The following is a 14179-nucleotide window of genomic DNA, read 5'->3' as shown; positions in this document are numbered from 1 at the left end:
AATCCCGCGTCGCGTGGCTCCCGCCGCATCTATACCAATTTCAGTATAGTGCGGTGCAGTTATGGCGGTGAAGGTGGCTTTGTGCATCACGTGCAGGCACTGCCTGCAATCGATCATTCACTGCGCCTGCCGTCGCCTGTTTGCATAGTTTGCTAGCCAATCAGAGGCCAGCCGTTCTTGATTGTTTTTCGCTGCCTGGGGCATCCACGAGCAGCCACTGACCGCGGGCGGGCAGCTCCACCATCCCACAACACGGCCAGTTTTTGCAGCGTGTTGCCCCTCCTGCTCCCCTCGACGGCTTCAACCATCCTTGTTGACTGGCACTCGTCAAACTGTGCCCGGTGCGGAAACCTCGTTCTTTCTTCTGCCTGCATAGTTGTGGCGGTGACCTCATATTTCTCAGTGAAAGATCTTCCTCTGACGTAACTTGAGATTTTTTTTGGTATCGTTCCCGTTAGATATATTTCAGCAGTGTGTGCATCGATCTAACAAGTTGCAAGAGCAGCCAACGTCCATTATGTCCGACAAACTTACCAGGTAAACAGCCTCAAAGCAAAGTCTCAAAAGTATTAAAAGACTGACTATCCATGTGCATAGAGTTGCTATTGTCAATAGCGACAAGGTCAGCTTGCGATACCTATACCCCACCTCAGCCCCTCGCCACGAATTTACCCAGTGCTAACCGGAGTTCTCTTTTCTATCTACAGTGCAAACCTAAGGTACGATTGGATCTGGAATACGAAATTCAAAAAGAGGGGAAAAAATAAATACTAATGGTCCTTAGAAATGTCGGCAAGAATGCAAGAAGTCTTGCCCCGTGGTCCGCACAGGCAAGCTGTGCATTGAGGTCACCCCCGATTCCAAGATCGCCTTCATCTCGGAGCGTCTCTGCATTGGATGTGGTATCTGTCCGAAGAAATGCCCTTTCGGCGCCATTCACATCATCAACCTGCCCACCAACCTAGACACGCAGGTGACCCATCGCTACTCGGCCAACAGTTTCAAGCTCCACCGCCTGCCCATGCCGCGTCCTGGCCAGGTCCTTGGTCTCGTGGGAACAAACGGTATTGGGAAGAGTACTGCGCTGAAGATCCTGAGTGGTAAACTGAAGCCCAACTTGGGACGATATGATGACCCGCCCGACTGGGAGGAGATTCTCAAGTATTTCCGTGGTTCCGAGTTGCAGAGTGCGTTTTCCTCTCGTAGACAATGCCTGATGTCCCGATACTGACTGTATCCAGACTACTTCACAAAGGTGCTGGAGGATGACCTGAAAGCGGTTGTCAAGCCACAATACGTCGACCAGATCCCCAAGGCCGTGAAGGGACCAGTGAAGAATGTTGGTGCTCTCATCGAGGCGCGTGCCCAGATGGACAACATGGATCATGTGATGGATGTTCTTGGTATGCGATGCCTTCATTTGTGGATTCCCCGGGATGATCCAGCGCTTACGGGGAAATAGAACTGAAGCAGGTTGCGGATCGTGACATTGGTCTTCTCTCTGGAGGAGAACTCCAACGTTTCGCCATTGGTCTTGTGTGTGTGCAGCAGGCTGACGTGTAAGTATCCCCTGTACCGTCTAAGCCGCCGCTTTAGATGTTAACGATTCCCTAGCTACATGTTCGATGAGCCGTCTTCTTATCTTGATGTCAAGCAACGTCTTAGCGCAGCCCGTACGATTCGAGAATTGCTGCGCCCCGATGACTACGTGATCGTCGTCGAGCACGACTTGTCCGTCCTGGATTATCTGTCTGATTTCATCTGCGTGCTCTATGGCAAGCCGGCTGTATACGGAGTCGTCACTCTTCCCGCCTCCGTTCGTGAGGGTATCAACATCTTCCTCGACGGCCATATCCCCACGGAAAACCTGCGTTTCAGAGAGGAGTCTCTCACTTTCCGTATTGCAGAAGCTGGGGATGAATTTATGGTCGACAAGGGCCGTGCATTCAGCTACCCCGCCATGGAGAAGACTTTGGGCAACTTCCATCTCAAGATCGATGCTGGAAAGTTCACCGATTCGGAGATTATCGTCATGATGGGAGAGAATGGAACGGGCAAAACGACCTTCTGTAAGCTGCTTGCCGGTGCAGAGAAACCCGACGGCAATGTCTTTGTTCCCCGCTTGAACATCAGCATGAAGCCCCAGAAGATCACGCCCAAGTTCCAGGGAACGGTGCGCCAGCTGTTCTTCAAGCGTATCAAGGCCGCCTTCCTCAATCCGCAGTTCCAGACAGATGTGTACAAGCCTCTCAAGATCGATGACTTCATTGACCAGGAGGTTCAGAACCTGTCTGGTGGTGAATTGCAGCGTGTCGCCATTGTCCTGGCTCTGGGTATTCCGGCGGATATCTACTTGATCGATGAACCTAGCGCTTATCTCGACTCTGAGCAGCGTATTGTCGCGGCTCGAGTGATCAAGCGGTTCATCATGCACACGAAGAAGACGGCGTTTATCGTCGAGCACGACTTCATCATGGCAACGTACCTGGCTGATCGAGTCATTGTGTTTGACGGCAAACCGTCCGTTGATGCTCACGCCAACGCGCCTGAGTCCCTCCTTACGGGTTGTAACAAGTTCCTTCAGAACTTGGACGTGACGTTCCGCCGTGACCCCAACAGCTACCGGCCTCGTATCAACAAGTACCAGAGTCAGCTGGACCAGGAACAGAAGTTGAGCGGGAACTACGTACGTTCTTCTCCCTTTTATTTTGCTGATCTGAACTTCTCATGCTACGAAACAACACCCACTGTATTCTGTTTTTGGAAAATGCTGACTGATTCCCCAAACAGTTCTTCCTGGAAGAAGAGAGTTGAAAAGGGCGTCCTACACAGGTATCATCGCGGTCCTCACTGGGATGATGGACGCGACTCGTACAATCGGCGCCACGGGTATCGGGGTACAAAACACGGCGTTCGGTTCCTAGCATTTTCCGGCGTTGGCAGGCGATCGGGGTGCCGGTCAGGGAGGCGTCGTCACCTTGTCGGCCTGCCCGATGATGAGGCCGGGGGTGGCGAGGATGACGATGAGGATGACATCTTTGGCAAGGACAATGGCAGACGGCGTGTCACCATTTCCCGATGTCGACCATCTGTCGTCGTTGATGTACTACATGGTGCATCACGCCCCTGCTACCCTTGGCCAATCAGGAGGTCGGACAAAAGGAAAAGGTTTTGGGTCCTTTTTGCAATTCCTTGGACGTCCCTGGGATGAGATAGCGCCATCTGTCATTGTTTCTACGCTACATCATAACCAGTAGGTTCAAAAATTTGGGAGTTATTTTTCAAGGTCATGTGGACTCCAGATATCCAGCGCGCCATACGTATGTACTGTACGATATGGCCGATTCGTCAAGTGAACAAACATCAATCGATTGATTTTCGACAAACTTGTTCGCTTTGCAGGAAACATGTGGATTCAAGGCCGTCAGCTTGTTATCCTTGAGGATAGCAAGCCAGTCCTTGATAGCCATTTCCCCCGCCTTCTTCTTTCTCTGTGCATTTTCGTTTCCCACCCAAGTTACCTATTATTAACATTATTACCCAACTGGTTAACTATGCTAGGTAGTTAGTCTCCTAAACGCTCGTTTCACGCAGTAAAGGGTCTTCTTCCAGTCCAAGACAAAAAAAATCTGATTAAACTTCCTATTCTTTTTTATAAATCTTGTTGATTTGAATGTGCTGTCCATGTAAAGCGGCGATAAGACGACGCCACAACCAGCATTGCGAGTGTCCTCATAGGAAGAATGGTGGTGGTAATTAATTTATATACTTGTAATAAAATGATCCGCTTGACGTTCGAGTAGACTGTATGTTGTATAGTACCTACATAGCTATCTATCTATCTGTTTATATATCCAGATAAGCCTTTAACGACCCGCTTCGCTCGTCTAGGCTTGTATCCACATACCGATCTTGCCGGACCTGGGATCTGATCTTCTTCTGCACTCATGGCCCCATTTGTGGATTAATAATAGTTGATTTGCCTTTGCTCGAGGATTTAAATAGATGTGTTTTTTGTATGTCTTATAAGCCAAGATGTGTGTGTGGGTGGGTTGGCCGAGAAGAATTAAAAAAATAGATGTATACTACATAGAGTAGTAGTAGTCACGCTACGAATAATTATTTAGGAGTCAATTTTCCTTCAAAGGCACCTAGTCGGTTAATGACTACACTGTAGATAGGTACTGCATTCAGCAGATCCTAAAGGCCTTGGTGAGGAGTCGTATCCGATTATCTTTCACCAACCAATTTGGCCTCATTTTATACAAAACTACAGTGGCTACATCATTTCTTGCCCTGGCTTGCTAAGAAGAAGATCCAGACGAGCACACGAGAAAAGAGGTTTATATTACAAGTTGATTTCGCTTCTTGAAAGACACAACACCGGGAGTAAGTACTTACAAATACTACTATGCCGGCTGCAAGTAGACTGCTTCGGCACACATCTCTGCCTTCCCCCCCCCCCATTTAGTCCTCTTCGATCTCTCCCTCCTCGCTTCCTGAATGGACCGCCTTTTCTTCCTTCTTGGCCTCGGCCTCCGCCACTGGGGTGAGCTCTCTGTCTCGAGAGCGCCGGTCCCGATCTCTCCGGCTACGATCCCTCGATCGATCCCTCTCCCGGTCATCGCGTCTGTACCTCTTGGCACCGCGGCTGGCGACGCTCTCCGTGTCGCTGTCCCGCCTACGACGACGATCGCTACTTACCGTGCTGCGAGTGTCAGCTCCATAATCTAACTCATCACGGCTTCCGCGCGGATCTGCACGGGTGCGGTAGAGTCGTTCCCGTTCCTCCTCCCGCTCACGGCGTTCACGCTCGTAATGACTGAGGGCGCGTCGCTCGCGATCCCGCTCACGTTCGCGGTCCCGGTCCCTGTCACGGAGGCGATCGCGATCACGGTCCCGGTCGCGGTCGTCTCTTCGGTCACGAATGGGAGAAAGACCGCTGGCTTTCCTGTAAGATCTCTCCCGATCTGCCTGGGCTTTCCGGCGATCCGCTTCATAAGGATCGGGTTCGGGGGTGCGACTGAGACGCGAAGGCAATCTTCGCTCTCCCCGATAGGACTGACTAGTACGATAGTCGCGTTCGCGATCATAATAGTCGCCGCGGCGAGCACGGTCCCGTTCGCGTAGCTCACGTTCTCTCTCCATGTCTTCTTCCTTCTCCTTCAGACGGCGTATGACTTTTTCAAAGGCACTCTGGCGGAGCTCATCAGATTCCAAAGCTTTATATTCTTCGAACTTTTCAATTCTGGGTCGAACTTGTTCCCATGTATCAGTGGGTCGCAATGGTGGATCAAGGTGCTTGATACGGGAACGTAAGGCGTCTACAGCGCGGCGTTGATGGCGATCAGCCGCATGCTTCTCATCCTCGCTACGCCGCAGCACCTTCTCCTGAATACGCTGAAAGATCAGTTGAAGAGTTTCTGAATCAATGTTTGCTGTACGGCGGTCAGTGGCCATCACAGACGTGAACTCTTCGAATGTAGTCTTCGGGGTTATCTCATAGCGTTTGTCCTGTACGTTGAGGTCAGCCTTGTGCGAATTAATTAAGACTGATATTATTAAGAGATAACTCACATCAAGAACATCCAGGACATCATTTCGCGGTCCTCGCAGCGATCGTTCTTCTTCTTCGACCATGTCCCAAAATAGATCCAAAGGAGTCGAACCAGGTTGACCCAGCATTGCTACATACCGAGGGTCATCTTTGATCAGAGGATAGATATTCATCCACTTGCTTCCGGCTTTGATCTTGCCTTGCGACCGAAGCTCTTTCAGGAGCTCGATAAACTGTTCACGGTTATGGCGTTCCCTTCGCGCCTTGGCAGCCTTTTGCTGTTGGCGTGCGTCATTGAAGGCCCGCTCAAGGGACTTGATATGATTCTCGAAAGCGGTCAGAATATCTGATTTGCTCAGGGTCTTGAACTTATCGTCGTTTTTAATCCTCTCGTTGGACTCTAGGACCCCCTGCACCTCAGACCACCGGGTGTATGGCTCCAGATTCATTGCCTTCAATATTGTCACTAGTTCGTCCATTGCGGCCTTTCGAGTCATGGCTTCCTGTTCGATATGGGCCTTTTTAAGCTCCATGATATACTCCTCAAAAAGCTGTCGCCGCTCATTCTCATCATTGGTGGACCTAAATATTGTCTCACCTTCAATGATAGGTCGGATAGTCTTCCAACGGCTGTAGTGTTTAATTTCAGGATGGCTCTTCAACATGGTATTGAAATCTGCGCGGAGTTTAGCGTATCTTTCTTTCGCTCGATCCCGTTCCTGCATCCGGACCTCAGCCGCGTATTTCTCAAAGGCAGCTTTGCGGTCCTTGGGGTCTTTCAGAGCACGATACTGTGGGTCCTTAATGGTCGCGCGCATTGCCTGTTCCCAAGTCCAATCGGGCTGGACATTGTAGCGTCGCAACATCTTCATAAATGCGTTCTCCGCTTCTTCAAACGTACTATACTCTGGTTCAGTCTGCTGGGTAGGAGCAGCAGCAGCAGCCGCCGCGGCGGATGCAGCTACTACGCCATTTGCATCGTAGCCACCGCGTCGATCAGCCGCAGTTCGGTCGTGTTCCTCGCGATCGCGTTGCTGCTGCTGCGGATAAGGGGAGAAGGTGCTGGTTCCACCGGCAACAAACGTGGGGGCGCTGCGACACAGTCAGATTCGAAAGCATAATAGGTGTTTATATTCTTACCCTGCGGCGGGTCCTGAATGTGCTTGAGCCTGTGAAAGTGCAGTCTTGTAAACTTCAGGCATCTCCCAAGTGCTCTGCTTGGTTTCTGTGTTGTACCAATACTTCCGACCACCTTCCGCGGTATACTCCTTCCATGGCTGGTTTGCTAATGCGCGCTTCAAGTGACAGATGTCAGCAAATCGAGACGCAGACTGAACGACTGCCAGAGAAACAAACCTCAACTGGGGTCATCAACTCGAAAGGCTTCTGCCACTGCGTTTGTTTCGTCTGCACATTGTAGTAGTACACCCTTCCATCAGCATTCCGAGCCTCCTGCCAGAGGCTCGGAGCGCCGGGCATCCCATTCATCGGATTCATTGCAAATACCCGTGGTGTGTAGTTGTATGATGCGGTATGAACCAGAAGCTCCGCGAAAGACTGCGGACTTCATGAAAGATGCTTGGCGACACACTAGCCGCAGCCGCGAAGGCGGTAGAGCCTGTTTGTCGCTGTTTGCACCTGCTCCAGATGACAAGCTCCAACAGTCCGTGTCCTTCAATTAATACTGTTATTGTACGTTTTTTAAATTTGAAATCTCGGTCTTCTGCTGACTTTCTTTTATTTACGGACTGTAACTGAGCATGAAATTCACAGTTTGACTATGCCTGGTCCTAGCCTGCATGGGGAGTTTCTGAGACACGCAGTCCTTGATACTGTCGTCCCTCACGCCTCCGATGTCGATATTGAGGCGGCGCTGACATCCTCGCTAGAAGGAGGAGCAGGAGATCTGACTTCTGTTCTGTCCTCGATACCACAGCGGTCATTGCTTTTCTTCGGTAGGCCGACAATCCCACCCTGGATGGAACACACATCCCCTTACTCATTCAAAGTCGTACAGATGAGACTGTCACAGTGCGCATCGTCTTGAGGCTGTCGAACTGCTCCGAAGATGCGTTGAAGGCTCACCTTCCCCGGCTCGACGTTAGGCTTGATGCCTTTGTAATCAATCCTTCTGACCCAGGCACGGAAGGATCGACACCAACAAAGGACTTGATTTTCTCAGGGACTGTAAATGAAAAGGAGGATCCGCTAGTTGTCGTGAACGTTTTCGAAGGAGATGAGGGGAGCGGAAATCACGTTTACGTTACATGGAAGATCCAGGCTTTCCTCAGTAAGTTACTGGAGAAGTCCTGCTTGTCATCACGGGCGCTTACGAGATGCAGATCGGCCTCGTGTTCGTATTCAACATCCATGTGTGATCTTCTCTGCTTCTGCGACGTTAAATCCGCCCGAAAGAGCAGAGCAAGCATCTCAGTCCGATGAGTACCTTCCGAGCCTTATTCCCGCGTCGTCCAATGTTCTAGAGGCTCTATCAGCAGATCCGCTGCTGAGGTCTGCGAATCCGTTTCTCCCGGCATCTAGGCTGCTGCGCGTTGTTCCCGCTACTCAGACAGAAGACCCCATATACAATATATGGCAACAGGCACAGCATCCAATCCGTATCGTCCCAGCTGCAAATGCAAGAATCCGTTGCTCGCGACTAAATACATTTTCAAGCTGGCCGACAACTATTGCCAGCCTCGATTTCGAAGTGACACCCTTTCTGAATTGTGATGTTGTATTTGACAAAGCAGAGCTTGCGCTATCTGATGGGCATGTTGAGAATCTATCAAACGTTCCGGAACTTAAACCCCCGATCACCTGTCGCCCTCGAGATGATGTTACCTTGGTCTATAAGCTGATTCCTGAATACGGGCCTGAATCGAATCCTTCGACCACTGCGATGGTTAGCACGCTAGACATATCCCTCGAAGCGGTGATACAGGTGTCCGACGATTGTAAGCCTCGCATTTCAATGCAGTGGCGAACAAATGTTGATTTCTCCATGCCTCTGAATCCGACATTTGGTGGCCCCAGTCAAGTCTTGCAGCGGAATAACCGCCCCTCCAGTCTGTCAATGACTTCCGGCCAGGGTGGGACCTCTTCCGGCGTTCCTCCGTTGAAGCGGAGTTCTTTTCGGGAGAGAGCGCATTCCATCACTCAATCTGGGGTGACCATCTCTTTTTCTGGTCCCGTGGATGTCGAAGTCAGCAAGCCATTTCGTTGGGACGTCTTTATCGTCAATCGTTCCATGACCCCCCGGAAGTTCGCAATGATCGCAATTCCCCGGAGGAAGCGGGTAGATCCACGCAAGCATGTGGCTCGGCCTTCCTCGTCATCTACCTCCAGCCGAAAGGAGGAACAACTAGCGGAGGCAGTCACTGATGAGAGTATCATCCATGCGATGCAAAAGAATGCGGCTGGGCAAGATGCGGACTTGATCTCCCTGAGCACCGATATCAGAGTTGGGTATGTGCTCTTTACTCGTTTGGTCTGAATGTTCGTAGCTGACAAATTCTCTAGTCCTCTACTCCCCGGCACCTGTCATTCCACGGAGTTGGTTCTCCTTCCCTTGACCACCGGTTCACTTCACCTCGAAGCCGTTAGGCTTGTGGATTTGAACACCAATGAAACGACCGATATCAGAGATCTCCCAGACATCGTGGTCTCTGAAAGGAGGCTTTCGTGATAGGTATACAACAACCATGCTGTAGAGCTGCAGGCGGCGGGACCGTGTTTGATACCCTGATTCAATAGAAATCTTGCCAACATCGTGTAACAGCATCAAAGATACCGGATGTAGAGTATCTATTTTAAAGCGCCTGTTATTAATATATGCCTTAGAGCTGGGCCATGACTTCAATATAGAGGACACAGGTAGCCAATGGCTGGCCAGAACCCGTTGCGATAACGCCAAGACCTGGCAGCAGCCTCACATGGCCCATGGCCGGCGCCTCCGCCTGCAGCGCTGCGAGCCGCCCGCTCGCTGATGCCTGTCGACCACAGTCCCCATCGGCCTACAAAGCCTCCTTCATCCCTCTCCATCGCCCACGTCGCGGAAAAAACGTCAAATATCTATCCTCAAGCCGAGAGTTCACGTTGTGACGCGAAACGATCGGTCTTGACCTCCATACGAGGCCGCCTCCCCTGTTTGCCGGCCTTTTTCTCCTTTGCGTCATACTGAGGTTCCGCCAGCCCATTCGTTATCCGACCGGCGGTTCTACCCTTCTTCGATCCTGTTCTATCACAGCCAGTACCTGTTCCCCTTTTTGTGATCTCACAATGTTCGACACAACTCGTCGGAGAATTCTAGATGGCTTGAACCGGAGGTACATCTACGGTCGCCTGGTAAGTGATCGCGCAAGGGCTGAGGCTGTTCAACGTCTTTATCATGAGAACAGCCACACTGACTTCAATCCCTTTCTATTTATAGCCGTTACTTCATACTATCGTCCTCCTCGTCGAGATGGCTGTGACGATGAGACTGGCCTCCAAGTTCAACTCCTACTATGCGGAGAAGCCAGGTGAGATTTCATAGCTGTCCTAGAGAGCAAACCCCTTGCCAAATCGCCCAGCTGACGTCTGCTTTGTTTCATAGTCCTGACGACGATGGTCACCAATGCTGTAAGTCGCGCTTCGCTATTGATAAGGCTTATCAATCCGGACGATGTATCCAGATTAACAAGGGACGAAACAACTAGGTCCTAGGTGGCATTGCTGATACGGTGGCACAAACGATCACTGCCTTCAAGGCTCGGCGATCACAGCGATCCCAACGATCCGGCAACGACTTTATTTCTATTGAGATCCATGAGCTAGACAAAGAGAAGCCTCCGGCATTAGGAGAGCTGGGATATGCAAAGAAGCGTCCTCCTCCCTTCGATTTTGAACGACTTACTCGGTTCATGGCGTATGGTTTCTTCATGGCCCCAATCCAGTTCCAATGGTTCAAATTTTTGTCACGTGCCTTTCCGATCACGAAGAGGTCAGCGACGGTGCCTGCACTGAAGAGAGTTGCTGCCGATCAACTGATGTTTGCGCCCATCGGTACTGCTCCCGAGTCCCGACCCTTGACTGCCTTAATTTCATGCTGACCATCATAGGTTTGGTCTGCTTTTTCACTTTCATGACTATTGCGGAAGGAGGAGGTCGAAGAGCGCTGCTCCGCAAATTCCAGGACGTCTATCTCCCGACTCTCAAAGCCAACTTCATCCTGTGGCCTGCCGTGCAGATCCTTAACTTCCGGGTGGTGCCCATCCAGTTCCAGATTGTGAGTTTTCTCCTCTCGACCTTGTGGGTACTAATCCGTGACTGACATCTCAATAGCCTTTTGTCTCTACTGTAGGAATTGCCTGGACGGCCTATCTCTCACTGACCAATTCCTCCGAAGATGAGTAGGGGAATACTTGTGATGACCATTGTACAGCACAACGTGAAAAAAACTATTTTCCTTATTCCTCTCTTCCGTTCGGCGTCTGAGTTCTCGGCATTGCTTTTTACTTTTTAGGGGATATCTTCGAATCTGGGCGTTTGGACAAGTACAACGATTCTGTTCTCTCAATAGCCGATGCATGCCAGTGTCGGCCGGTATGGTGCACTTTTGGGGGGACTGGGTGGTCAAGTACCAATCATTCGTTTTTTTTATCGAGGCGTTAAATGTATGTACAAAATGGTTGCTATCTATCGCGATGATTTCTGCAATACAGGAAACCATGGATGCTCTCAGCAGTCCCGCAGTCGGATATCACAACCGAACATCGGGGGAACGCAAGTCAGATCAGGTTTGCCTCGGTTTTGACCCGTAGCCGCTCCTTTTTGGAGAATCTCCTTGGCGAGTAGAGGTACTAGATTGTATGATGTGCGCGCGATTCCCAGCGCCCGGTCCGTTCCGTAGGGATCGGGCAATCGTGAGTTCCGTCGCCGCGTCCCCTGATCCTGGCGGCGCGTCGTTGACATCAGTCCCGCATCAGCCCGATTTGGGACGGCAACATCCCACCTCTTCACCGACGCCGCACCAGGAAATCCTACCCCGCCGCCCAGCGTCACTTCCAGCCAGAAAATAATATATGAGACGCATCTGCGTCCCCTGACCAGCTGCTGTCTGCCTTTCTCGTGTTGCAGCGCCCTCTTCTAGGTAAAAACCCAACCCGTGCTTTCAATTCCTTGTCTGCGTTGCTGATTGACGACCGCAGCCTTACATCGTCACTTTAGCGCCCTCCGGCATTGCCATAATGTCTCTCGCTAACAAGCTCGCCATCACAGACGTCGACCTCAAGGACAAGCGCGTCCTGATCCGGGTAAGTAGATAGCAGTGATGGCCCTTCGCCTTGCTTCTATGAGTGCAGCTGCTGATGCACTACTCGCAACAGGTCGACTTCAACGTCCCTCTCGATGCAGACAAGAAGATCACCAACAACCAGCGCATTGTTGGTGCTTTGCCCACCATCAAGTATGCCCTTGACCAAGGTGCCAAGGCGGTCATCCTGATGTCCCACCTGGGCCGTCCCGATGGCAAGCCCAACCCCAAATACAGCCTGCAGCCCGTCGTCCCGGAACTGGAGAGGTTGCTCGGCCGCAGTGTGATCTTCACCAACGACTGCGTGGGCAAGGAGGTCGAGGAGACCGTCAACAAGGCCTCCGGCGGCCAGGTCATCCTGCTGGAGAACTTGCGGTTCCATCCCGAAGAGGAAGGCAGCTACAAGGATGAGGAGGGCAAGAAGGTCAAGGCCGACAAGGAGAAAGTTGCAGAGTTCCGTAAGGGATTGACTGCGTTGGGAGATGTCTACATCAGTAAGTCATCCCTCGCTGTTGACCGTGCGCTTCCGTGCTTCGTTGGATACAGCAGCGGCTGACCCCATCTTTTCTTTCAGACGACGCATTCGGTACCGCCCACCGCGCTCACAGCTCCATGGTCGGAGTGGAACTGCCTCAAAAGGCATCTGGTTTCCTTGTCAAGAAGGAGCTGGACTACTTTGCCCAGGCATTGGAGAACCCGCAGAGACCATTCTTGGCCATCCTGGGAGGAGCCAAGGTCTCCGACAAGATCCAGCTCATTGACAACCTGCTTTCTAAGGTGAACAGCCTGATCATCACCGGTGCGATGGCCTTCACTTTCAAGAAGACTCTCGAGAATGTGAAGATTGGAAACAGCCTGTTCGATGAAGCCGGCAGCAAGATCGTTGCAGACATCATCGAGAAGGCCAAGAAGAACAACGTCCAGGTCATCCTGCCGGTCGACTACGTCACCGCGGACAAGTTCGCCGCCGACGCCAACACCGGCTATGCCACTGACGCGGATGGCATTCCGGACGGCTGGCTGGGTCTGGATGTCGGCGAGAAGAGTGTGGAGCTGTACAAGAAGGCGATCTCCGAGGCGAAGACCATCATCTGGAACGGTCCCCCTGGTGTCTTCGAGCTGGAGCCTTTCGCTAAGGGTACGAAGGCCACTCTGGACGCCGCCGTTGCGGCCGCGCAGGCTGGCACTATCGTGATCGTTGGAGGCGGTGACACCGCGACTGTTGCGGCCAAGTATGGCGCCGAGGACAAGCTGAGCCATGTGTCGACTGGCGGTGGTGCCTCTCTGGAGCTGCTGGAGGGCAAGGAACTGCCTGGTGTGGTTGCTCTGTCAAGTAAGTAAGCAAATATATTTCTTCAGAAGGTGGTCATCAAAGATATGTAATGTACGTTTGTTATACGGGTTCATCCGACGCACCCTATCCTACCTACCTAATTGCGGCACCAGATATATCTGGGAGACCCTGGAAGAAAAGTCGAGGATAGCAACGAAATCTACCTACCAACCTACCTAACCTAATGATGTGTTCTGGTCATTGTCAGTGTGATATTCGTTGCCCTCTACTTGTATGTACTGTTAATCTAAAAGAAAAAAATCATAGAAGAGAAAAAATTCCTAAATAATTTCCCCCAAATTTTGTTTTTGTTTTCTTCTTTCGATATTTATTTTTCTCAAGTCCTTTTTTTGAATGTATTCTGACGATATTAATGGGGTTTTCTGTTGAAATCGACAGAGAAGAAAGGCTCGTCAAACCTCTAAGACCACCTACCTCCTAGCAGCCAGCCATTGGTACCTACTCCGTAAGTTAGGTATATTTAAGTTTCTACCTAGGTATGGATTATAGATTATATACCAAAGGTTTGTGTATGTACGTGACGGCCTCTGTTCCTGATCGTTCTGGTCTGATTGACTGTGCCCCTCTTCTTCTTCAGTTCAGAGATATTATTACTGATTGCTGTCGATATTATTTCTTCATTCTTCTATTGTTAGGTTTGCAAATAATGATAACTTCAACAAAGGGAAAAACGTAATTGTAGTGTAGTTAGAAAACTGGTATATCCCCGCTTGTTGGTTTTGTTAGTATACTTCATAATTCAAATGTCTGCGAAACAACCCATTTTTGTTGCCGTTCCGTCGTTACTTTCTTTGCAATTAACATTGGCCTTTTCTTTGTTTTCCTTTTTTTGGTCGTGATCTGTCTCTGTGTGCCTTCTTTCCACTAGGTAGCCAAGAGCATCAATCATCGCCATATATTCATTCGGCCCCGCCCCTCTGCCTACACGGAGATCACCGTCGTCGATATGTCGTCCGCTGTCGTCCGCTGTCGT

The 14179-nt window shown here is 50.8% G+C and overlaps 5 protein-coding genes across 5 annotated transcripts; 4 read left to right on the top strand and 1 right to left on the bottom strand.

Moving 5' to 3' along the window:
- Window positions 1-517: 517 nt before the first annotated feature.
- T310_9494 (RNase L inhibitor of the ABC superfamily) lies at window positions 518-3597 on the top strand (the record flags this gene model as incomplete). The annotated part of the gene is made up of 9 exons (XM_013468038.1): window positions 518-537; window positions 598-622; window positions 708-719; window positions 785-1187; window positions 1242-1403; window positions 1463-1559; window positions 1615-3113; window positions 3255-3320; window positions 3566-3597. The coding sequence occupies 9 exons, from the start codon at window positions 518-520 to the stop codon at window positions 3595-3597; spliced, it is 2316 nt and encodes a 771-aa protein (XP_013323492.1).
- An 870-nt stretch (window positions 3598-4467) lies between these two features.
- Window positions 4468-7054, bottom strand: T310_9493 (uncharacterized protein; the record flags this gene model as incomplete). The annotated part of the gene is made up of 3 exons (XM_013468037.1): window positions 4468-6649; window positions 6698-6834; window positions 6914-7054. 3 exons carry the CDS (start codon window positions 7052-7054, stop codon window positions 4468-4470), a joined length of 2460 nt encoding a protein of 819 aa, XP_013323491.1.
- Window positions 7055-7337: 283 nt separating this feature from the next.
- On the top strand, window positions 7338-9245 carry T310_9492 (uncharacterized protein; the record flags this gene model as incomplete). The annotated part of the gene is made up of 4 exons (XM_013468036.1): window positions 7338-7512; window positions 7590-7847; window positions 7900-9025; window positions 9080-9245. 4 exons carry the CDS (start codon window positions 7338-7340, stop codon window positions 9243-9245), a joined length of 1725 nt encoding a protein of 574 aa, XP_013323490.1.
- A 593-nt stretch (window positions 9246-9838) lies between these two features.
- Window positions 9839-10954, top strand: T310_9491 (uncharacterized protein; the record flags this gene model as incomplete). The annotated part of the gene is made up of 5 exons (XM_013468035.1): window positions 9839-10080; window positions 10155-10180; window positions 10265-10603; window positions 10660-10826; window positions 10883-10954. 5 exons carry the CDS (start codon window positions 9839-9841, stop codon window positions 10952-10954), a joined length of 846 nt encoding a protein of 281 aa, XP_013323489.1.
- Window positions 10955-11787: 833 nt separating this feature from the next.
- On the top strand, window positions 11788-13193 carry T310_9490 (Phosphoglycerate kinase; the record flags this gene model as incomplete). Its single annotated transcript, XM_013468034.1, has 3 exons — window positions 11788-11853; window positions 11926-12346; window positions 12427-13193. 3 exons carry the CDS (start codon window positions 11788-11790, stop codon window positions 13191-13193), a joined length of 1254 nt encoding a protein of 417 aa, XP_013323488.1.
- Window positions 13194-14179: the final 986 nt, after the last annotated feature.

This window comes from Rasamsonia emersonii (assembly GCF_000968595.1).
Source record: "Rasamsonia emersonii CBS 393.64 chromosome Unknown ctg1118621762148, whole genome shotgun sequence".
Taxonomy (NCBI): domain Eukaryota; kingdom Fungi; phylum Ascomycota; class Eurotiomycetes; order Eurotiales; family Trichocomaceae; genus Rasamsonia; species Rasamsonia emersonii.
This window is presented reverse-complemented; position numbering and strand designations above follow the sequence as displayed.